General features: G+C 41.6%; 1 protein-coding gene across 2 annotated transcripts; it reads right to left on the reverse strand.

Annotated features, from left to right (window-relative positions):
• Positions 1 to 2,061: 2,061 nt before the first annotated feature.
• Positions 2,062 to 22,296, reverse strand: st3gal4 (ST3 beta-galactoside alpha-2,3-sialyltransferase 4). 2 transcript variants are annotated; one of them, XM_068317017.1, is made up of 12 exons: positions 21,748 to 22,296; positions 17,288 to 17,360; positions 16,157 to 16,228; positions 14,432 to 14,513; positions 14,111 to 14,200; positions 12,745 to 12,842; positions 10,444 to 10,507; positions 10,221 to 10,316; positions 9,238 to 9,427; positions 8,713 to 8,850; positions 3,094 to 3,246; positions 2,062 to 2,998 (listed from the first exon to the last, which is right to left on the reverse strand). In XM_068317017.1, exons 3-12 carry the CDS (start codon positions 16,176 to 16,178, stop codon positions 2,909 to 2,911), a joined length of 1,023 nt encoding a protein of 340 aa, XP_068173118.1. In that variant the 5' UTR covers positions 16,179 to 16,228; positions 17,288 to 17,360; positions 21,748 to 22,296; the 3' UTR covers positions 2,062 to 2,908. The 2 variants fall into 2 exon arrangements, with proteins under 2 accessions (XP_068173118.1, XP_068173119.1); XM_068317018.1 differs by having other exon boundaries at positions 3,094 to 3,243; positions 21,748 to 22,289.
• Positions 22,297 to 25,386: the final 3,090 nt, after the last annotated feature.

Below are 25,386 nucleotides of genomic sequence, written 5' to 3' on the forward strand. Positions count from 1 at the left end.
GCTGCACTGGCAGGCTGCGAGCACTGTGCAGAGAGCAGATGGTGTAATGAGATATACTGTAATAACAATCACACAGTCGGAGCTTCTGCCTGCATGAGGCTGCACTTAATCAGCGGCACGGCAATCACCACGGACCATGTATTTTTCTAAGAAATAGCTGCCTTGTAAAATTACACCCGACGCGTTCAAGGTCATAGTTTACCAAAGGATCCGCCTTCAAGTTCAAAGCTATGCATTTCAAATGAATTTCATTGTTTATTACAGCCGTGGGCTCGTTTGGAGGATGAGTAAAGAAAAAAGAAGAAGAAGAAGAAAAAAAAAGCCCTGCAGGGGCTCAGTTGTGATGCGCCGCGGTGTGATCAGTGCCAGGGTTCGGAGATTAATTCACACAGGAGCCACAATGGCTAAAAATATACCCACTCACTGTACCGTGAGATGCATTACTTAACAACAGTGCGTGTTCGCTCCGCGGCGCAACGAGGCGCGTCCTGGACCTCTTGGTTCAAAGGTGCGTTTACGGAACAACACGTCGTGCTGAGAAGTCTGACCTGATTTACAGTTGTCATGTAAACAGCCCCGCAGGTCCACGCAAATCCTGTTCGATTATGTAATTTACTGTTGTGTGCGGGGAGGGAGGAAAGAGGAAAGGGGAGAGGTTGTCTTTCTTCAACGCCCCCCCCCCCCCCACACACACACACACAGACACAGACACACACACACTCCTGTGTCGTCGGGAACCTGAATGCATCTCAAAAGTACAATGAAATCCATATAATGGGACTCAGGAGAGCGACCCCCCCCCCCCCGCCAAGGCCGGTTCTGACTGCAGTGAGAAATAAATACCATACCCTGTGAATACACATTGATTCAGCCAATCCAGAGCTTTACTTGGACCCGCACAGCACCGCACACACTCACGCACATCAATGCCACACACACATCTATAATTTATGTTAGATTTATAGACTATTTGCTGGGAAATAAAGAACTCTTCCAAAGCGGTGTGAAAGATCCTCCTGCTGTTGATGCTGATTCTTTAAAGGTTTTCTTTTTCTGTTCTTTTTTGACACTATTTCTATCTTTTCAACAAGTATTTTTTTTCAGGGGGCGGAAATGGGGGGTGATTCTACAGATAGGGGACAATATTCACCTCACAAACAACGACGGGCCTCAAAACGGGATCAAAAGGACCTTTTTGTTTTCCGTCAGATTGAACTTCAGCTGCAAACAAAACCATTTAAAGGAAGCAATTCTGGGTAGATGAGAAAGAGTGTGGGCGTATGATTGCAGTCTGTATACCCTACCGCAAACAGGATTGTTCTCGGTATCACAGAGATGCAGGCAAAACACACAGATTTAAGTCAGAGTGGATCCACAAGGCTATCGTGACGAACAACAGCATCAGCACCGAGTTGTAAAACCTGCACCCAAGCGTGAATCAAATGAGATTTTACCTCAGGAAGACATATGGTGAAATTAGTAACTGTTATTATTATCAGTTCTTGTAGAAGTAAATGTTTTTGAAGCATCTGTTTAAAGGTTTAAAGCGCATCACATGCCTGCTGCCGCTCTGACTCCAGCAGATGAAGTCAGTCTTGTCACAACTGATGTTTAACCAGCACATGACTAAAACCCACATTGCAAACACCGAAGGCAAAACTACGTTCATGTCAAAACTAATAGGAGGCAGAGCGCAGGACCCGTGACGTGTGTCGCTCCCGGCTCATGCATGTGGCTCGGTTATTATTACTGTTGTGGTGCAATTTTTTTTAATGATTTTCCCAGATGTTCGGGCTGCACATGTGTTCTTAGCACATGTTCTGCTGCAGGTTTTTGGTGTTATCACCACCCCCAAGCGCTTTGAAATGAGCTGCCGCATGAACGAGCTCATGAGCGGCGCAAACTTGTGGCCGGTGGATGAAATTGTGTGTAACAGCACCATCTAGCGGCCATGACGTCAATTGCATGTAACACCAAGTTGCATCTGATCCATTTAAAGGTCATGATCCGGTCATGTGCACGTCAAGAAATCGACACAAATGATAACAAATTCAAATTGAATTGATTTTTTTTTTCTAAATTTAACATTTATTCCATTCTGTACAATTTTTTTAAAAAATCCAGTGGTACCATTTACCATTATAGCTTAAGAAAAAAAAAAGATTAAATAAATTAAAAAAAAGCACACAAGAAAACTTGTGAGTAAAATACAAGAAGTATTTCCAGTCCAACAAAATTATTGGTGGCCGTAATCCACAGGTGAATCAGATTTGTTCTCGGTTCATTCTTCTCTCATTTAAACTAAATTACATTCCTCAAAGAAGTTCCCATAGATTCAACTAGAAGTCTTTGCCATAAAACTCTGAACTCTTGTAAATTAACACCAAACTAATACAATGAGCAGATTGCTTTTTTTTGTTGTTTTGTTATATGTGGATTAAAAAAGAAAAGGAAGTGTGTTCAAGATGAAATCTTCTTTTCCTACAAAGTGCAGCCATGAGTCAATTATCACAAGGGCAAAAAAAAAGCAACATCAAAGCTTTGGAATTGCCAAAAAAAAAAAAAAATTCCACATAACGTCAAATGAATTGTTTTCTGGGTTATCACAACAAGACAACCGGGTTTCCATGTGAACAGTTAGCGACCTGAGAACTAACTTTAAAAGTCAGGTGTGGGGAAAAAAAAATCAAACCTTTAAAGGTTACGCAAAGTGCTAAGCCACAACGATATCAAACAGTATTCTACTTGAAAGATGTAATTATTTCAAATATAAGGTGCCAGGGAGGTTCTTGCAGTGTACCAGCACAACATCTTGCATGTCGCTACAGAAGGCACGTTAAGCTGTGATTTGGATCAGCTGATCAAAACCGCATTTGGTTTTTACTCTTGTTGTTTTCAGATTTGTGCATCACGAATGTGGGTGCAGGTACTGGATAGCTCCCAAATCCTCCAATCTCTTTAAGGCTTCAGCCTCATGACTGAGGTTATGGTAGGAATTCTGCAACAGAGAGAAAGACAAGTCAAAGAATTCAACGCTTTTCCAGCCTGTATGTTAAAAACAGTATACACATCTCTGTAGTCACTTCCACCAACCTTCATGGACTTCATGGTATCGTATCCATAATAATGGATAGGGTGCTTTTGACTCTTTGAGTTGGGGTATCCAAAACCGGCTATATGGACCACATCACAGTAGTTGAGAGCGACAAACACAGCGAGGATTCCCGTGGTGGGATGGACCGGCTTCTGGAACAAACCAAACTTAATGACAGCATACTGCAACCAGAGAGAGTTTTAAGTGTCTCAGGTGTAGGGTTTGAATATTTCTGACATATGAAAGCAAAACATAACGCAGAATATAGATAGACCTTGAATGGAGTTAGACAGAAATAAAAAAATAACAGAATGGGAGCAATAGTTTAGTGCCAGATGCTATTAATAAAAGTATTCCTTGAGCCCAGCGGAAAACTGAGAGGTCGTCAGAATTCATTCAGAGAGCTGAGAGCTGTGACAGACCCATAGTTCTCTGTAGGAAAAAATACCCCTTGACGGGCACATAAACGGTTTAGCACTTTATATACCTGCAGTCATAAAACAGTTTGGTAAAGAAGAAGCTGCTGAAGATCTGAAGCCTTGCCTGACAGATTCCAGGATTGTAAACGGTGAGTATTTATTCACGTGTTATGCATTGAGCGCAAGTAATAATAATTTCTGGAGCATTCACAGAATGCTCACGAACACGACAGATCACTGAGGGATTGACATTAGACGACCTGCTCTACCACCTGAGCCCCTGCCGCCCAGTAGATAGACAATACAGTAGATAATAAAGGAACTGCAGTCTCTTGTCTCGCCACTAGATGGCAGCAGAGGAAGCAAGAACCCGCTGCCTCTGACATTTAGTTACATGATTACATGATTCTACATGTGCAGAATATGATTCCTGCTTGCAACCAGCTTTGATGCCACGAATTTAAATGCACTGTATGTGCAATATAAGTGAATCAGACACATCTCTAGTTTATAGCAAAGAGAGACAAACAACAATATATGTGACACCTAAGGGCAAAATAGTCATACATTCATCTTTTATACACGTTTTTGGAGCTGTAAGGTGAAGCTGGGGAACCCATGCACACACGAGAATAATATTCCCAGGAAGCAAGTCTGAATAAGAAACAAGAACCTCGTTTCTGTGAGACGACAGTTCTAACCGCTGCTATCCACCATGCAAATGAAATGCTTCTCGTTGCCCAGAGCGACCCTCTTCTGAAGACAAGCACTCTCCATGCCAGGAATCAGCAACAACTTAAGGCCCATTTATCACTTGATTTTTCTGACCAACTTTCACCTCAAAACGATAAACCTTGGATGGGAAAAAACATTAAAATTATGTTTTTCAAAAATTTAAGAGGGGACTTGGCACTGAGGCAAACACTCACAGGGACACTTTTGTCCAAATATCAGAACATGTTTGGATACCAAAGAGAAAGACATGGAAAAACATTGTGTACTTTGATGCTTTTGTACCGTCGCGCAGCATCTGATACCCTGTCCTTACGGAAAGGTTAAAAGTGTGACTCACTTCAGCGTTGGCTACTCCTCCGTTGGTACGTGGCTTAATGCTGCGCAGATGACAAATAGTTGTCTACATTATCTACAAACATCTGAGACCTATTGCTGACCTTATGAAGCACCTCAAATTGGAAACTTTCAAATGGAGAACTGAAAGTCTTACAGTACATAGGATCCTCCCTGATAAATGTCAGATGAGGAGAGGAAGGTGGAGAATGACTGGAGAAGAACAGAACAACAAACTGTATTAACCCCAGAGGAAATATGTTCTGCTGGTCAAGTGTTTGGTTTTTGTTCCAAAACATTTTTGGCAAATCTGCACGTTATGGTAACAAATTCTTATTATCCGATCTTGATCACATAAAAATGTTAATGGATTATTTTTGTTAAATATTGAATATTCTGTTATTTCTATTGAATTTGTAGTATGAAAATAAACAATGCTACACTCTTTACGATGATTTGGAGGGCATAGTGGGAGACGATAGCGAGTTTGAGGGATGTGATGATAGCTCAGATGAAGGCTTCGATGACCCTCTTTACAATCCCAATAGTTAAGACAGGGAGAGTGATGAGTCAAGTGAGTGTGGTGATTCAAACAGCAATGAACCAAGTGGATGTACCACAACCAAACATGAATTCAGGGCAGCAAAATGCATTCGTCCATGGAAATATAGAAGGAACTGTCATCTGTCATCTGGCCTAGGCTGTCAGAAAATACTTTACAGACCTAAGAAGTGAAAAAATATTTCACATATGGTGCTGATGATACAAGTTTCATTTCTCTTCAGCATGTAAGTTTTTTTTGCACAAGTTATGCTTTTAGGTCCGTTGTTCGGATCTCTGTAGCTATGGTAGCTTATTACTAATGCTCCCAAATAGGTAGTGTTATTTATTTTTGATGCAGTTCACATATTTTGTGATGTAAAGTAAAACTAATGAAGAATTTCTATGCTAAACCTTGTTATATACTGTATATGTAACAGACCAGATCTATAGTATTAAACTTATTATCCTGAAAAAACTTTAGAAAATGTTTTCTATATGGTCCACTTGGTCTGTGGTATAACCCACATAATTTTCCTGTACGGATAAATGGGTGTGGGTTCCTCTAGGTTTAAAGAGGAAAGAAGGATGTCATATATCTGAAACCACCTGGAGCGTAAGAATCCATTTTTAATAAAGATTTAAAAGGTTCAAAATGATTAGTTATTCTAAGCTATTTTCACCGAGTTCGTTTCCTCGTTGCTTCAGTGGAACAAACTGACTCAGCATTTCTCCTGGACTCAAGCCCGGCTGCATATGATGCAGATTATTTCTACTTACATGGAAAATTAAATCTCATTGGTAATGATCGGCATACTTGTCTCAGAAAGTTCTCAATTCGCTTGGAGTCAACCATCACATCTTCCCCACATGATTATTTCCTATTAAAATGGAAATGCTAATATCCTGTGTCTCCAGATAGAAATAAAAGTAGTGCTAAAAGCCATTTTCAGAACAAATACAGCCTTAATCTGACCCATCGTGTTAGAATGAAGTCTCATTCAGATCTAATGAGTTGGGACATGTTTTTTCTGTTTGGTCCCTGGTGGGCTCTCTTACTCTGCATGGAGATTTCCTGTGCTGTTTGCCTTTTCCCATATGACTCTGTCAATGATTACCCGTGTTCACAGAGGCAAAGGGAAGAATGGCTTCCACATGACCGCCAGATAAAAGAAACTTTCTCTCTCCATCCCTGTCCAAAACGCTGGCGTAAAAATCCCGGCAGCGTTTGCTTATCTCTCTCCTCCACAGCTTTCTGTTATCATCGGGTTCAGCCTTTGCAAGGACGTCTCTGTTACGCTCGCAGCCCCTCTCTCGCATTATATTCCGAGATTTAGGTTGGAAATCATTTGAATTTAATCACCATGTTACTGTTGTCATTGACAGCTCTACGCGTCGCTAATGAGCACATCGTATCTCATTTGTTCCATCGGTTCTTGTGGTTTAACAGGGTGTTATTTCTAGGTTGGAAGAGTGTGTGTGCTCCATTCCGCTTGGGTGGTATTTTTTTATATCTGCCCTGGAAAATAAACCAAAGATTCGGATGGACAACAAATTACAATTATTGATGCACAGTTCACGTCAGCAATAGTTCACAGAGACTAACAGGAAGGATCTCTGCTTCGTTTAAACCGAGTGAAGGCGAACATGTGTGAAATATTTGCTGCAAACATGAATACATTTTACCAAATTAAAAAAAACGGTCTCATTGACTGTTGTGATACGAGAGGCAGATGAGAAAGAGGAACAAAGAATCTGTCCTGAACTCCTCTTTCCAATGAGCTAAATCACCTTTTTTTTATTATTCTGGAACTGCAACCCACAGCCACCCTTGTGTGTGTGTGTGTGTGTGTGTGTGTGTGTGTGTGTGTGTGTGTGTGTGTGTGTGTGTGTGTGTGTGTGTGTGTGCGTGCTTGCGTGTGTGTGTGTGTGTGTGTGTGTGTGTGCAGGATTGTCATGCGGTCGCCACCATGATCGCAAACACCGGCCGTACGGTTCGGCCCACGGAGCCTCGATGAGGGGCTGCAAACGGCTCCCAGTACAAATAAGACCCTCGAGAGTTTCTGGAGGAGGGTGCGAACTTATGAGTCGTTTGTGTGTGTGTGTGCGTGTGTGTGTGTGTGTGTGTGTGTGTGTGTGTGTGTGTGCGCAGACTAAAAACCCCAAAGGAAGCAAAAGGGAAGTGAAGCCAGAAGTGGTTGCATGTGTTACAGTTTTGAGTTTTGCCCATGTGTGTGTGTGTGTGTGTGTGTGTGTGTGTGTGCTTTAAAGGGGGTCTTATTTATCTGGAGGGGTCATTAGTGGAGGGAGGGTGGCGTGTCTGCAAACTGGAGGTCTGATGCAGGCAGGAATCCAGCTGGTATTATTGGAACAACGAGAGAAGAGGAAAAAAATGAAGAAAAAAAAAGGAAAGAAGATCCAAGAATGAACAAAGACGGTGAAACGTGGACATTTCCTGTTGCATCGATATTGTTTAGGAAAAATATAAATATTTGCGGGTCTGAATAAAATCCGATTCAGTTCTGGTGAGAATATAACTCACCCTCCTGCCTCCTTTCAGTCTCGATGCGATCGGTGCAGATGGTGCAGAACTCCCCGGCTTCCCAGCCCAAACCCTCTCCTCATGCACCAGCAGCACCCTTGTGTTTGCACTGCAGCCCCCTCCTCACTCACTGACAAATAGGGCTCAGAGGAGGAGGGGAACAGGCAGCACCAAAACAAAACCGGGTTTTGGCTCCCGTCCGAGACGGTCCCCGCCACGACAGGCGCACCGCGGCGAGCCCATAAAAGTTTCATTCTAAGTGAGTAATAGTCAAATCACAGGGTGTTCCGAAAACCAGCCACACTGGAGGTGGTGGTGGTGGTGGTGGGGGGGGGGTCCAAATGTTGAAAAAGTCCTGTGTTTCTCAGTTGTTTGTTGCCATTTATTTACCACTTTCTTATGAATCATGAGAGAACAGCGACGGGAATCTCTCCCAACGAAACAGGAATCACTTCTGTTTCGAGCTTTTTTGGGGAAAAAAAAAACCCCCAAAAAAAACACAGCATCTGTTTGAAATTTACACAAAATTTTGGCGTCCGTTCAAAAACCAATTAATTCCCAACGATCCGCCGTGCGGCCCAGAAGACACACGGGGAGCTTATCTTGTAATGAGATGCCAGAACACCGAGCAGAAGCTGATCTGCGTCGTGTTTGGCAGAGACTAGATCAACAGAATTGGGAATGACCCCGCTGCGTTCCCAAAGAAATCCCTGTTTCAGTCAACTCTTTATCAGAGTCATATCGCTGGAGGAGCTGTGGCTAATCGACTGATGCTTGAAGCCACGCTAGCGATCGTGTGCAACGTCGAGAAAGGGCAAAAAGGACAAAAGGGAGGTTTTGGGAGGGAAAAGCCAGCGAGAGGTTTTCTGTGGGAAAGTTTGCTGGAGGATGCCAGAAATAGAATCCATTTATGAACTGTGAATGAGGAGAAGCATCGCCGCCATGGTTACACAGCAACAATCTGAGGCAGGTACAAAGAACCACAAGCGTCTCCTTTCGGGATCAGAAAGCGTCCAGATCCACAAAACAACGCCGGACTGACATCTCACCTGTTTGCTATTGGGATGCAGAGGGATCCGGAGCAGTCGGTCCGCCGTCTGGTGCATGAAGTGTGGGTCCAAAACTCTGAGTTTACTCACATCGCCCAACCAGATTTGAGGAGGAGGCTTCCAGAAGCCTTTCCTCACCTGAAATGAAACAGAGAGAACGGTTAAAGATCCAAAGTGAGAAACCGAAAGGAAGAGAAGGAGGGAACGACAGGAAAAGCTTTGGTATTTCTAGCTGGCGCGCCGAGTTCATTTACACCTGACTCCGTCATGTCGAGAGGAATCTAAATCAATGTGCAAATTTGCAGGTAATGACCCGGCGACTGTGCCAGGAGCAACAGAGTGAAATGGAAAGTACAGAAGGGCACCGGCATCGCTGACGTCGAACCTTTTAAGCATTTGTTCCTGATATGGATGACCGGCGAGAGTCAGACAAGAGGCTAAAAAAGAGTGTGTTTATGTGAGGCGGACAAGAGGGGAAAGTGTGTTTAGCATGCGAGAAATGCCATTCTCACAAATATCCTGTACCCGCTTTTCATTATATAGGATCTCTTTGAGCCACCGTAGATCTTGATGTTTGAAAGGCACCAGGACCATAAGGGTGTCGGGGTCGTTGTGCAGCCCGGGGTTGGAGGAGGCCGACTCCGGGTAGAAGAACCTCATGGTGGTCTTGTTGCCCACATCCTCCTCGAAGCCTCTCACCGGGGCGTCGTTCAACCTGAGGCCAGGACACCAAGTTTTTGCGTGGAAACATCGTCTAAAAATTTAGCAAATCCTAACTTAGCATTTACACCTCAACTCAGGCAGTTTCAGGGAAAACAAACATCCAATCCCACCAGCCTGAGCAACTGAGCTAATGCTAATGCTAAGCAAACCACTCTTTGCAACCTGGATGCTTTTATTTTGGTTTGCGCTCACTCCCTTTAAGGAATGCATTTTATTCTGGAAACTTTCCGGCTTGATGTCATCAAATTCTGGACACCTTCAAATAAACACATCATAACTCAGGCCTTTACCAAACCCTGAGCACAGTAGCGCAGACCAGGACCCTTTACTGCTTGAATGATTAGTCTGGGATTTGGAAACTTCAGTCTCAAGAGGCTTTAAAGAGTCCAACGGCGATCTTGCGACAGTGAAAGCCGGGTGACGTCAAAGTCTCCGGCATGCATTGCATTCTTATTGTCAATAACTTTAGTCTGCTTAGCCAGGGAGTGATTAGCTTCTGAGAGCAGAAGCAGAGAAAAATGCATTGTGTCCAGGCCAAACTCTGGCTGTCTGAAGGAGGCTTGTGCAAACACTGTACTCCAAGTCATATTTAAAGACTGCCCCGAAAAGTTGCCTAATTATTGCAACACAATTAAAATGAATTCATGCAACTTTTAAAACTCTACCCTTCATTTGACATCAAGTCATGACCTGCCTGTTCCCGATTCTCTGTCCTGACTGTGTGAAGGGATTCAGAAGAAGATCTGGGGTGGGGGGGTGGGGGGGGTGTTGGTTTGTGTCCTCACCGAATTACAACGTCATACTTATTGATGATGCTTCCCAATGAGCTGTTTTTAATAGCGAAGCCATTGCCGATAACGACACAGGTTCTGCATTCAAGGCTGTGGAGGAAAGAATAGCACACACACACACACACACACACACACAAACACGCACACAGTTGCATATATAAAACACCAGACTATAGAATCGCGTGTTCCATGTCGGCTCAAACGTGTTGGTACTCACTCATCAGTGTTGGCTGGCACATCGTCATTAGCAGTTACAGCGAGAACTTTCAGCAGCAGCGGCTCTGGGAGAGAAAACCAGAAGAGAAACGGATGTAAAAGATGTTTGACTGTTGTAAGTTTGTCATAAATCTAATAAGCTGATAGAAAGAGGTGAGGGGTCATTGCTGTGCTGATAACAATCTCAACTCCAAAAATAACTAGGATTTAAAATATTAACAAAAGTAAATATCTTTTCCTCATGGAATATCAAGAATAAGACATGAACTTTAACAGTCTACAGTCTATAATCATAATCACCTAAAACTTCAGGGAACCTTTGACCCGTCAGGCATCAAAAAAACCATAAACACTCTAAATTTCTATATATAATTCGCAGTGCCTTCAATTTTTTAAGTGTTTTCTCTTTAAATCAAGCTAAACAACCAAATATCAAGCTTTATTTGGAATTTAAAAAATTTTAAAAATTAAAAGAAGTATACTTTAAAGACCTTCCTCAATTGGGTTTGGATGATGCTTTCAAATTTCTTGTATTATTGGTCAGTTAATAATAGAAATTTGCCATCGTGGTTGGGTAAAGATGATAACGTCTGACAACGAACTGGTAACTATGAAGGGAGGATCTGTATGTTTCACTTCTTTAAAAGCCTTACTATATTCTAAACCACCAGTCACACAACCCCTTCCTGCTTACACTTTCAATCCTGTTGTCAAAAATTCTACAAAAATTTGGAACCAATTTAGAAAATCCTTTTCACTCACAGATCTATCTAAGGCTTCACCGAAACCATATGTCCACCCCTCGACGGGGCCTTTGATAAACGGTCTGAAGGCAGTATGATTTCACTCTCTGGTTGTTATAATTATTTCTAAATTATATTTTTATCGACAATTTGCACCGTGGAAATATTGTAATTTCAAATTTAAAATGTTTTCCCCTTTCCCCTCCAACCGACCTGCTGAATAAACTTTACATTTTTTTAAAATTTAAACTAACAAGTAAACGGACCACAAGCACAATCTGTGAAATGTTTTTACGCTCACAACTTCACGCCTTTGGATCATTTAAAAAATTAATTGGAGACAGATTTCGGATGGAGCAATTCCAGATGACACTTGACATGAAATAATTTGCGAATACTGTGTTCTCTGCTTCCATTTGCAGACATTCAGTCATTCAATTCACCAACTTCTGTAAAACTGTACACCGTTTGCACTGGTGTAGTTAAACTTGTTAAGTTTACTGCAAAAATAGATCCCATCTGTGATCAATGTGGACGAGATTCACCACTCTGCTACACATTTTGGACCTGTCCAATACTTTCCACTTTCTGGCAATCTATTTTTGAGACTTTGCTTATAATTCCTCCATATATTGAACTTTTTGAGGGTAACCCAGAGGGATCTCCCTCTAGAGCAGTGGGAAATTAGCATGTTGGCTTTCAGCTGTTACTTAAAAGGAAAGTCCCAAAACCTCCAACATACAGCCTCTGGATCAGCGATGTAATGTACCACATCAAGCCGTAGAAGATCAGGTATACAGCTAGAAAGTTTTATAGTACTTGGAAATTTCTCTTTAGGTTTGTTGATGATATAGAAGCCAACAATATAATGTGATCATGTAAACTTCTGCTGCTGCCCTTTGTCATTCATTTCTTTTCAGCGACAGTGTTTGGGCTTTTTATTTATTTTAACTTCTGCATGGATGTTGGAATACGTGATCACTGTATCCTATAGATTATAGATGTTTGTACGTGTGTTTAGTGTGTGTATGACTTCCCTGGTCTAAAGCAGAAACATCTTTGGATCCGCTCGTAAAATATTTAGAATTTGCGAACGCTGTGTCCTCCAGGCTGAACAGGAAAAGGACGATCCAGATTATTTTCAGTGCAAAGTTCAAAAAGCAATACCTGTCAGGCTACTGGGGGGGTGGGGGTGGGGTGTTGGCACCCATGGCAAGGGTATCTCGAACATCTGTAGCTCTGATGGGATTTTTCCTTTTTCAGGGATTATACAGGAAACTATGAAATCAGGATTTTGAGTAACAGAGTCCAGGAACTAGTCTGACCCATTTGCAGTCCAGACCCGAGGCTTCAAACACAACAGAAAACATGTTGAATAACGAAAGAAGGACCGGGACAGAGATTCCTCATTTATCCGAAATATCTGGTCAGGATTAAAGTCAATGAGCATGAACAGAGACTTCATTGACATTTTCTATGACAACATATTTGGAAACCAGGGATGTAAATGAAGCAGACGGAGCAGAGGACGGTGTAAAAAAAATAAAAAATCAACGTACCGCTGCCCTTAATGCCGTATGGTAACGCCAGCTTCGACAGATGCTCCTGCCAGAAGAAATCCTCCAGTTTCAGGAAGAGCTTCGTCCGTCGGGTGATGCTGAAAGAAAAAGGAGTCGGAGCGGGAGTTAGTGCGAGCAAACGGGCTATCTCTGGATACATGCATTATATTACAGGAGTATTGCGGCCAGGAGAGAGAGAGAGAGAGAGAGAGAGAGAGAGAGAGAGAGAGAGAGAGAGAGAGAGAGAGAGAAAGGCAGAGAAGAGGGAGGGTATGAATGAGGTGTGAGACGCTGCTTCACAATCCACAATACCGACAGCGACGCCAGACAGTAGTAGTGCTCGGACAAGCTGGATGTGCATTTTCCCCAAACGTTCTGGTATGTAAGAGCATTAGGCAGGTAAACCAGACTCATTACAGTCAAAGCCCTCGATTACATGATGCAACTCAACAGCAATGTCCCTCATTAAAACCTCATGCTGGCACGAAGGGGGGGGAGAGAAAACAGTAACTAGGAGAGAGGCGGACGTGGCAGGTTGTAATGTATGAAGCTGTTGCTGCTCTGTGTTGGGACTCCAGCTGGTTCTGACCCCGCCGACTTTGACAGTGAGTCGCTTAGACGTCTATTACCCTCACGAGCATGGCTAGATCTTCGCAGGAGTTCAGGATAAACCTCAGGGGAAGGGGGTCTAATTAGGGAAATGTCACCGTAATTGTCTGGAAGGGCTCCCCCCCGTGACTGTAATGACTGATGAGATAATCCGAGAACAACCGACCTGGAAACAGAATGTGAGAATGCAAATCGTGGACACGGGGCAAATGCTATTGCCTCGGCTGGTTTAAAAAGCCGGAGGGTGGGCAGGGGGGAAGGTCTGCTGAGCTGAAGAAATAAACAGCGGCCTTGGAGGAGGTCCACAGATGGAGAACATATTCTCGCAAAAAAAAAAAGAAAGGAAAACCAACGGTAAATACACAGCTGAGTAAACCGATAACGGAGCGAGAGAAAATAAATGAAAAGAGGAGCTCGGGATCGTGGAACAACGATGATTTAACAAGGAAGAACGCGAAGGAGGACAAAAAAGATGGAAAAATGCAGCTTTATCAAAAAGTTAACTGGGTTTTCCATCAAGTCTGCCTCTCGGTCCGTTTTTGACACATTCCGGTTACGTTACTCTAACCACGCTTCAGATGGAAAGTCGTCTCTTGTAATAACGTGTTGTTCTCTCCTAATGCGCTTTTCCTCACAGCTGCGAGGAGCCCTGGCTTCTTGTGTTCAAATAAAAAACGCTGGCATACCTTCTTCCCTTAATAAGACATCCACTCCCTCCAGCGTGCAAAAAGAAAAACACAGACATGCCATTACTCACTTAAAGTTAAGGCTCTTCCACTTCTTCTGGGTTACCCAGCCGCCACACACTGACTTGCTACTGTTTAGAGACTTTCCGGTGCCGTTGTAGCTGGAAGAAAAAAAGTTGGCATGTAAAACTGGCTGCAGAGCGCCAGGAAGTGGTACTGGACTGACCAACGGCTCAGGCGGGCCACATGATCAGACTGTTGGGTTGTAGCTTTTTAGTGACTCAGCAATAACCAGACCTCACGCTTGCTTTTTTCTTTCTTTTTTTTTTACCAGCGCTGTAATAACATGCCAACAGAGCGACCAAGAGAGAAAGATGTTGTGTGTAAATTACCTATGAAGTATGGTGTTGGAACAGTAGTATGTGACAAATGAGATGAAGAAGAGGAGGACTAGGAGAAGTCTAAGCCACCATACTGGAGGAAAAGACACAAACAGAGGAGAACATGTTAGAATTTTTTACAAAATCATGCCTGTCAAGATTTCATATAAAGTTTTAGATTTTGTATAAATGCAGTATACAGTGCGCCCTCTCGCATACGCACATCAAAGCTTGCGACTTCACCTCATCGCGGATTTTCGGTAGGCAGTCACGTGATACCGTACGCGCATTCTATTGGCTGACGGCATCTGGAAGTGCGCTCGGTTCTGTGAGTCTCGGACTTACGTGAGACACAAAAGTGCTTTAAACGGTCGATCAGAGTGTGAGAAAAGGTAATACATATAGAAGGTGGTTTAATATCAGTATGGGGAGGGTTCATAAACGTCTAAATTACCCTCAATAATAAGATAAATGGTTTGTCGCTCTATTGTGGAATTCATTAATCGCGTGTGGTTCCTGGAACGCATTTACCGCAAAGAAAGAGGACGCACTGTAATCTAGAAAATCTAAAAAGGTATCTTGTTCATCAATAAAACTAAAACTTTGCTGCTAAAGAAAAGTCCCCTCACTGCAGGTGTTGTTTCACTTTAGTGCCACTGAATTTCGTTTTAATCGTGACGTTTCGATTTGATTTTGACTCAAAGTGAGTAACCAAATGAGAGATTAGGTAAGTCAGGAAAAACCCCACTTTGAGTTGTTAAGACACAGGAAATGAAACGTCATCATCAACTTCCTCAAGAGGCAAATAAAGCTTTGTCTATGAAACCTCCATAGCCTCTACGAAACCTGATCAGAATTTATCCCACAAGCCTCAGCGTACGACCGCGGGGAGTGATCAAGAGATTCGTCTTCATCTCTCGGGGTTCAAGAACACTAAACAGCAACCAGAGGAGCAATAATGTGTACGAAAAAAATTGGACATTTGAATTAAAATGTGAAGGTGCAACCAGCATAGGTTTAGCTTAGCACAAGAATTTTAAAAAGGTGATTAAAAAGTTGTATCTTTTTAGTTGCGGTAATATTTTACGTTAAAGGAAACGTTAGCTGACAGGCCGTAATTGTAACGCAAACACTAAACATTAACCGATATTGACTGCGCTGTCGTTTCCCATGAATCAACGCGCGAGGGTCTTTGTCTGTGGCACAAAGGGGAAGGGCCCTTATTTAAATCAGAGATAAAAGCTGTAAAAAGCATCCAGACAGTTTTGTGTTCTCCCACAGTAATTTACAGTAGGCAACATCTGGAGCAAACAAGACCTTTTTTTTTTGAGAGAGAGAGAGGTGATTAAACGTTTGTGCGGCGACAGGAATAGCAGCGAGACTGTGGTAGGGATGATTATCATGGTGGGAAGAAAAAAAACGGTACGTAGCTGTAGATTAGTTCAATCTGTAACTACAGGGATGAGAGTCTTAACATTCTCTTGAAATTAAAGGCAAAAAAAAAAAAAAAGCTGAAGTCGTTTTTGGGAAATGAGAAAAAAACTGATAATATTACAGCTGAGCTCCATGGTCTTCTTGTTGCATGATAAATGAGAGAAAAATATCGTTACAATAATCTGCATATCAACGATAAACCAGAAGAGAATTAAAACCACATCAACAAAAAGCGTGATTATCCATCAACAGACACCCCCCCCCCCCATACAATAGCCCCCCAACCCCAGGAACAGAGCTTACTTTTACTTGCCATCTGGGACATCTTCACATGCTCCTGGGTCTTCTCATGTCTACAGAGTACATGAGGTTATCCTGGTGATGAGAACAGGAAGAGGAGAGACCACACTCATCAGCACCTTTCAAAAGCACTTCCTCCACCCTCCCCACCCCCCCACAGAGAAGAGAAGATGGTTTGAGAGAGGAAATGCTGCAAATCAAATTTTAAAATTTTACTAGGTTTCGTCTCGGATGAGGGTGGAGTGGAAGAGGAGAGAAAAAAAAAAAACAATGGGTGGGTAGACGTATAAGAGATGAAAAAATGGAGGATAATAGAAAGATGGAGATAAAAGCTGTGGGAGGAGATCAGTTTAAGAGGATCTGAACTGGGGGACGTTTGAAAATCCTCCGGCGCCACATCGGTTTCAGCTCAGAGTGCTCGGTTCAGACGCACTTTGGATTACGGCCAGATTAAAAGTCATCTAACGCAACACACATCTGACTACTTAACACACAATGTACATCCTGTCCACATCCACGTATCAGACATGTGCCGGTTGGTTCGGACCAGCATGCAACAGGAGCGAGGAGCCGGGGGTGTCTATTTAAAGTGGCGCATGTGTGCACATGTGTTTTCTACATGTCAGCGACCGTAACGCAATATGGTGGCAGGCTGGTCCATATATGCAGATGACACAGGAGTGGAAGACATATGATAGACACCATTGCTGGGGGATTGGGGGGGGGGGGGAGGGCGTCTCTAATGTATCTGTCTATAAAAAAAAATAAAAAATGACGTGATCTGAATGCAGTGGAGGATCCAGCTGTTCTGCATCAACTTAACATCGATTAAGAAGTCGATGTAGAAAACTGAAAGTGTCCCGCCTCATCAAGGGTTGAGAATATGCTGCTTTTTCTTCTAATGCCACTGCAACATGGGCAAAATGGTTTAGGTTTTACAAAATTGTGATGTAAGATTATTTTATCTCTAAATAAACATTAATCAAATGGAATTAAAAAATCACATCTTAATGACCCGCTCAGCTCGTGTTCATTTTATTTGTTGGAAGCAGATCCTCCTCAAGCCTTACGATTGCAAATTGATGCTTAAGTATTAACGTCCAAAGAATACAACATTACATCAGAACAACTCACCCTTTCCTTCTTTCATTTCCAAAAATTAAATCCTCAGCTGTGCAGACAAACTGTCATAAGGCTGAGCTTCACCCTGCAGGGAAAGGAAATCATCATGTGGCACATGAACACAAACGGATGTCACCAGAATTAACCTGCTATTCTTTCTTTTCTCGTCATCTTTGCACAGTTGTGAACAAGAAATAAATTTAAACATAATGTAAGAATGGATTCACAAAGGACATTCTGGACAAGAACAGTTTTTATAATTGATCATTTGAATTAGTTATCAGTAAAATATTTCCTGCCTCAGGCTCCTGACTTGTGAAGGTTTTGTTGCATGTGTCTTTTTCTTTTTTTCCCCCCGGTTTGATTAACTTCGGAATTTGGACTGTCAAACAAAACAAGCACGGGGAATTTTTAGGGGGCATTTTTTTCAGTTTTTCCCAACTTTTTGTTGACTCAAACTCAAAGTCCTGCCCTTTATCACGCATGTTCTTAAAGCACTGCTGGTGGAACCCCAAAAGAAAATGCATGTAAAGTGCGTTCAGCTTAGTCACACACTATAGTGATTAAAGATGAGTCAGGCAGAAACATCCTAGTCATCCTGGCAAAAGCGTTACATGGGAAAATGATGTAAGGTGATTTATTGGTTAAAACTACTGCCTCCCAACTTCCCAGGGAAGGGTTGAGTTCTGGCAAAGCTAACATTGTAGGTATTCAGGCTAATGCTGCTGCTAATTCAGATGATTGCTATTTAACATTTATGCGGACACGCTCGGCTGGAGGAGCTTTTTATTTAAGGGATCGCTGTGCTGCAGAATTAATCAAATCAAACTGATGCATGCATCATTCTTAAGTGTTGGTTTGTGACACACACACACACACACAAACACATATTCACACACACACTCTACTCTTCATAATCCCTGTCTTTTAAGTCTTTTATGCCTCTAAGTGACCTTCTCCTCTAAATCCCTTTCACCTACCGACAGAACCACAGATTCTCTCTTTAAAGGAAATCATGTTTGTTCTAATCATAATAGACAAATAAATTCTAAAACACATAATCCCAGAATATAATCCAGTCAGAAGCATTAACTCTGGTGGCTATTTCTAACATTCGGGCCCCATTTATCGCGTCTTTTTTTGCTCCGGAGAACATCTGCATGTGAAATGCCATCTTTCACGGTGCTTCCATAATGAACAGCGTGAGGCGCGGCGATTCCCCGCAGGGGCCCTTTTGTTGCAGTTGTGGTAAATTTTTAATCCAAGGATGTGGCTTTTCTCCAATATCCTGATCCTGTTTTTAAACTTTCACAATCTCAGATTTCAGAAAACACATTAGTTATGCATGATGGAAGGATTTATTAGGAGTCTACACATATGGAGAAAGAAGTTGCTACAGAAAGTACTAAAACCAATCTATACCGGACCCTTCCTCATCCAGCAGTATGTGATTCATGCTGCTGATGGAATCTGGTTGATGAAGGCAACCTCCAACTCTTCTTCACAGTCTAAATATGCAAATATGGTGGAAATAATTAAATATGATTAACAAGATTTACATGTTCCTAACTATATTCTGACTATAATATGTGATCTTTGTGTGTGTCGTGTGTGTGTTTCTTGGTGTGTCCATACTTTGGTAGAAATCAATCTGGTCATAATTAGGATGAGAAGTTTTGGCGGCCTCAAATCATTTCCATTTGGTCATTGCAGATGATTTTTGCAACAAAAACACATTGAATCAAGATCACAAATCTATGCTTGCATGTGTCATCTCTGTTTTGTCTTACAGGACAAGTATGAGGGCATTAAAAAAAAAGATGAGTGTTTGTGAGATGTACAAGATACTGGCAACTGTAAGCAGTAAGAGAAGCTTTCAAGTTGCAATGTTTTCCAAATGATCGCCATGGACAAGGATTCGCAAAACCTTCTGTAGTCCGCACGCCAGAGCTGTAGGAGGTATTGTGGACTCTAAAGCCTGTTAATGCCGCAAGTGCATATATGAATGGAAATAACTGGTCCTGGAGCTATTCTGGTTTTGCAGTGTAACGTCTGTGGGCTACTTGACTCATGATTTTTGGAAAAGTCATATCGCTGTTAAAGCATGATGAGCACCACGTAGAATAAATTCTACATCCATTCAACGGAAAAGAGGAAGAGGAGGGAGCTGGAAGGGCCAGTCTGGTTTGTTTTTCAGCGCTGACCTTGAGACGGTTTGACTGGGAGGGGTAATCTGGACACCGAGCAGTAAAAGGTCTCTGAAAGTATGAGAGGTGAGATAAACATTTTATCCCTCCCAAACAGAATAGGATAACACCTTCAAATAACAATACCTCTTATCACTCTGTTCCCATGAGTACAGTTTTGTTTTTTCCTGCACCATTCAATGAGATTTGGGAATGATTTATGCTTGTCGGAAGTGAAAAAAATCAATCTGAGATATCGGGTCCCACGAACAAAGCAGGGTTGTCAAAATTACATAAGATAGGCTTGTTCTCATTCCATTTGATGTTGGAAATGTTGGAAATATCTTTTCATAAATTTGCAATCACCAAATTTCACCTGGAGGCCCATGAAACGAAGCAGGCGATCCATCTTTTCATCTGTCCTGTGCTTTCAATGTACTAAGTATGAACAAACTCAATATCAATGATATGTTTTTAATTTGATGCATCCATTAAAAAAAATCCCTCAAGGACTCACAAAGGCCTACACTTCTGTGTCCAGTTCATTTGAGAATTATTACCCTGAGATTTATGTTTGGAAGGCAGATGAATATTCATCATCGAGACAGATTGATTGATCCAAGCAGGAGTGACTCACGAAGGCAGAATGCATATCGGGATGCTTTTGCTGATTTGATGCAAGTTGCCTCGTGCAAAACATATCCAAGCCCCATTAAATGCAACATCTGTGCAACGGTAAAAGCTCTTTTGTGAAGCCTACAAACACTCCTACAGTGATTGAATTCAACAGCCTGAAAAGGGTTTTCAAAAAGAAAACCAATCAGATATCTTCCTGTGGGTGACTCTTTGTCTGTTAACTCCCCAGTCTGCATAAGTTGGTATTTAATATTAAAATTGTAGTAATAATAGTTCCTAAAAATTTATTGCTTTTAAATTCAAGCCTCCCATTATCATCAAAGAGAGAGAGAGTCCACAGTTCTGTAAACCAGTTTGGGTGAATTCAGATTCGTGACATCATGACAACTTCTCTAATCTGAGTACCAGAAGCAAATGTTCTCCTTCTTTGTGTTCTAGGATTTAACCTAAAGCAGTTTTTTTGATTAATTTCCTTGGTTACATGTTTTCCTGTTGTGCTGCCTGTTGTACTGCCTGTGTTGTACTGCCTGTTGTACTGCCTATTGTACTGCCTGTGTTGTACTGCCTGTTGAACTACCTCTGTTGTACTGCCTATTGTACTGCCTATTGTACTGCCCGTGTTGTACTGCCTGTTGAACTACCTGTGTTTTACTGCCTGTGTTGTACTGCCTGTGTTGTACTGCCTGTTGTACTGCCTGTTGTACTACCTGTGTTGTACTGCCTGTTGTACTATTAGAGTTGTACTGCCTGTTGACCGTGGGTCTGAGAGGACTGCAATTTCATCTGTGCTGTATGTCGTGCATATATGGTACATTTGACAATAAAGCTGACTTTTGACTTTGACTTTTGACTTCGACTCTGAGTCATTTCTGCTTTAGGATTTTTAAGCTTTTATCCCCCCCCCCCCCCATAAAACATCCAAGTAACATTCTTTTCTTAATGAATCTGACTGTCATGCTTCTTGGTATCTTGTAACTCCTAATTTATTGGGTTTCTCGAAGCCAAGCGGCTAACGGCCATCCCCACTGCAGTCCCTGGAAGTCTGACATACTGTAGTCTGACGAGAAAGAATCATTTCAAAAAGGGAATTAATTTGTCTTAAACCTCTCTCCATCACTATAAATTGACCAATCTGAAATAATGTCACATCCAGGAACATGAAGTTGAACCGAAACCTAGTTTTGCCACAAAAAAAAGACCACCCAGAGCTGATGTGGGGAAAGTGGTTTGTAATTGTCTTCGTGTCAGCAGCATTGCATCTCATTTGTCTCAGCCTTCACGGTATTATACTACTCTAGGAAATAGAAACATAAGGATTGTGGCTCAGTGTCAGACTGAGAGAGATCTAGCACCACTGATCACTGGGAGGGAAACAACTATTGTAAAGGAATAAATGGAGGAACATGTCATTCTCCTTCTCCAACATGAGCCGTTCCAATCCAGATCCACAGGTTACCGCCTCTCCACCCAAAAGAAATTAAAAAATTTTTTTTAAATCTAAGCAGTCATTGACTTAAATATACAAACCAAGCCTCGTTCCAACTTAATTAAATCTGTTGTCTTATGATTCATTTTAACTGATCCTTATTGTTTTTGCGCCTCCTAGAAAACAGCTGCTGCTTCATGTTAAAGGTTTCAACTCTTACTCACCAAAGCTGCCAGGCAGTAGAAGTTTAATCCGCGGATCGAGCTTGTTGTACTGTACAGTGATGTTGCAATCAGGTTCACGTCGCTATTTGTGACAATAACTGCGTGAGAAAACGAGAAACGCGCGTCGGTGTGCCACGCACGCTGGTACAAGCCAGGATGTGATGAGCGCATCCGAGCTCAGCAACGCAGCTGAAACGAGAACCGCGGAGACTTAACAGTTGGTCTGACGGGCATGAAGTCTACATCCAGACACACGTTGAGGTTTACTGGAACGCTTTTGGTCCGTTACAGCGCGTTCCCGTCGTTCTGTCTTCTCTCTCTCCCTCTCGCTTTCAACTCTGTGACGCATGCGCACGTGGAACGCGCACTGGAGAGAACAGATCCAAAATACCACGGCTCCAAAAAATAAAAAAATAAAAAGGCGAGACGGAAACCTGTCGATTCTCTCTGACCAGTGGACTCGCCATGGGCCACACAGGTCATCGAGATCCTCCATGTGATCTCCGGTTTATTGGGGATTATTTGCCCCGAGCCTACTCGATCCGCCCCGATCCGAACTCCCATCCCAGAAGGAACAACATCTGGAAAGACTTTACTGTTGGCCGTGATTTTTTTTTTAATGCAACAGATAACAGAGTGAAACGGGGACATGCAGCGGAGGAAGGATGACTCAGTTTTCATATGGATTATGCAAAAATGTTCAGAATATGCTTTTAATTTGAAAAATTTATGTCGCATCAAAATGAAGTTGGTAAACCATCAAAGAAGAACCCATTTCATACACCAAGTTATGACTAGAATTTTCTTTCATTATGATTATTTAATTTAGTCCATACATTTGTGCTTTTCAAAAAAACAAAAAGAAAAAAAAATGCAGAACAGTTTGTTCTAATGTGGATCTGAGAAATAAGTTTAAAAAAATAAAAACTGAAAAAAAGAAGAAAATAAAGTTAAATGTAGCTTTTGAGGAGAAAGATTAACATGGCTTTAAATGGAACAGTAAGGATTTGTGCTGAAGTACGTAATGCTGAAGTAAATACACTACCATATTCACTCCCTGCTCATGTGTGTGAAATCATCACATAAATGAATTAAGTTAAATCATAGTTTCCTGTTTGGGGATCATCTGTTAAACATTAAACAGGACTGATTGTGATTAGTCACAAAGAAATGCTCTTTGTAGTAGAAACTTTTCAGCAAAACTGGTTTGAAAAACTGTTCCGTTTTGGGGTGTGTGTGTGGGTTTGTTGTTGTTTTTTTCTAATTTTCTCTGTAAATTAGCCTCACATTGAACATCCTGAACACCTGTAGTTCTTTTCTGCACACATGTATGTTTGAACGCTGGAGGAGACAAGCTTCGCAGCACACTGAACATGTGCAGAGACTAAGGAGCGTTATCCTCGCTGTGTTAAGGGCCTTCCTTTAGGATAATGAAGGCATAGTAAATGCAGATTTTTGAGTAGACCCATGTGGGTCCTACCCCACTCCTCTCTGATCCCGGCATGTCAAGGCAAATCCAAAAGCCGTGTCTATGGTGGGTTGAAACTGATGTTGGAGTGTAAAGGTTGATGAACTTTTCCATGTCTTCTAATGAGGATGACTTGACCTATTCCTCCTCCATCTGACTGCACATTTCTCCCACAGGGAGCAACATCTGGAGTATCTTATTGCTGTTGGCTGTGATTTTGTAAATCTCCATTTATAATATAGATAAGAGAGAGAACGCGAGGACAAAGTCTTCTGCAGAAATAACATTTATTTAACACACTGTTGTCTCTATTAGTCCCTGTGCACATTAATGAGAAAAGACTGATGGATAAAACTGCATCATCTTATTATTAGAAGAGAAACCCTTTTCTTTAGCCTCTTTTCACACTGATTGGAGCATAAATCTTTTACTACATTGAGGATAGCCGCCATCTAAATACCTCGTCTAATGTATCTGCTGGCAACACGATTGTTTTGCACAAATGTAAACCTGGAGATTACGTGTTGAAGTAAGGGTGTCTAGCTGCGGATCATGGTCAGTGTCAGTGTAAATAATCTGAGAGCATAAAGAGTGCATCCTTCCTTCACAAGCCAGATTCCACTGAAGCGTTTGATTGTCAGCTTATTATTCAAATCAGACTCAGCTTGTGTGGGTTTTGAGCATTCTGTTTGCAACAAATGCAAATGTTTTTTTGGCAGTTTCTATATTTTTAAATGTTAAATATTTTCCTTGGCTCATAATTTGTCAAGTGATTTTTGTAAGAGAGCCATACGGACCCTCCTGTCTTACATGTTCAATGCACCTTCCAGCTCAGTTCACATTAAATTTTGAGGATTCCATCATGGGAACATATTTTTCAGCAAGGCAACATCAAAAAAAATGTTGATTCATAATTTATTTTTGGAAGCTTTTCATGAGAGAAACCAGATACAAAACATGGAATCTCCAGACTCTAACAAGCACTTCCTCTTAGGAGAAGTTAGGACTTTCACTGTGTTGAATGTAGGATGTGTCATTGAGATTTACACTCTAAATCCAATAAAATTCACACAACACGTAACATTGTCCAGCACAGTAAAGCCAAATCATTGGACTTATTTCATTCAGTTGGACATGGGATTAAAAGTCTTCTCTTTCTCCTACTTAAATTGCTGCGATGCTGACTTTCATTTAAAAAGATTAAAAAAGAAGAAACTGACTGAGATGATGCATGAATGCAGCATTGTATTTATAGCAGTTTGCAAGTCAGCGATGAAATGTTTGAATATCTTATAATAGGACCGATACACTTCTAAAAAAATATCTTGTCGAAAAAACTTTTTCCCAAATTCACTGGTTTATCCAGATGTACTTTAAACTTTTATGGGTTCTTTGTTTATTAGAGTTCATGTAATCCTCTCAGAGTGAAACAAACAAACAAGCAAACACACCAACACCGGTGAAGATATTGCCTCCACGGTGGAGGCAAACATCAGAAATAAAGTCCTGCCGGTATTCCAAACAAGAGGAAGTGCTGCCAAGGACATTTAATCATACCTCGCAAAGAAGTAGAGACCGTTTTTCTTTGGATGAAGGAGAAAGAAGGCTCCTTCCAACTCTTCATTATGTTCAAACTGTGTTCCAGCTATCGGGCCTTAATCCACTTAGTAAGAAACACTGTGTTTTTAGAACCACATGTCTGGGCCTTTGCTGCATTTAAGGAATATTTAACAAAAATCAAAAAGAAGATTTACTTCTGTTTTTTTGTTTGGAAGAATTACACTTCAGCTGTGAAAAGATCATTCCAGTGTCAGCAGTTTTTTTTATTATTTTTCTCACTCTCGATCTTTCTTCACACATGAACGACTAACACTGGGTCTGTTTGAGGGTTTAGTGACCCTCAATTTTAAAGACATTGTGCTGTAGGCATAGGCTTGGATGACCAACTTAAATTCCTTTTAGGATTTCCTAATGTAATTGAGTCTTACTTGAGCAACAGACTATAATTAGGTAGGTCACATAAAGGTTTTTTCTAATAGTTAACATTCCAATAGTTAACATGATTCACCTGTGACAATCACCCACCTCTAACTTGTGCTTCAATGCATATCCCGATTTATTCTTTTATTTAAAATAAAATTAAAAAGTTTAAATACGTTTCAGTATTTACT

The sequence above is a fragment of the Antennarius striatus genome, chromosome 6 (genome assembly GCF_040054535.1).
Source record: "Antennarius striatus isolate MH-2024 chromosome 6, ASM4005453v1, whole genome shotgun sequence".
Lineage (NCBI taxonomy): Eukaryota > Metazoa > Chordata > Actinopteri > Lophiiformes > Antennariidae > Antennarius > Antennarius striatus.

Coding starts and splice junctions, on each gene's coding strand:
- st3gal4 (XM_068317017.1), bottom strand. CDS start 16,178: ATGTCCCAGATGGCAAGTAAAA. Junction 10,317..10,443: donor GTGCCAGCCAACACTGATGA/GTGAGTACCAAC, acceptor TTTCCTCCACAG/CCTTGAATGCAGAACCTGTG. Junction 8,851..9,237: donor TCCTATATAATGAAAAGCGG/GTACAGGATATT, acceptor GTTTCATTTCAG/GTGAGGAAAGGCTTCTGGAA.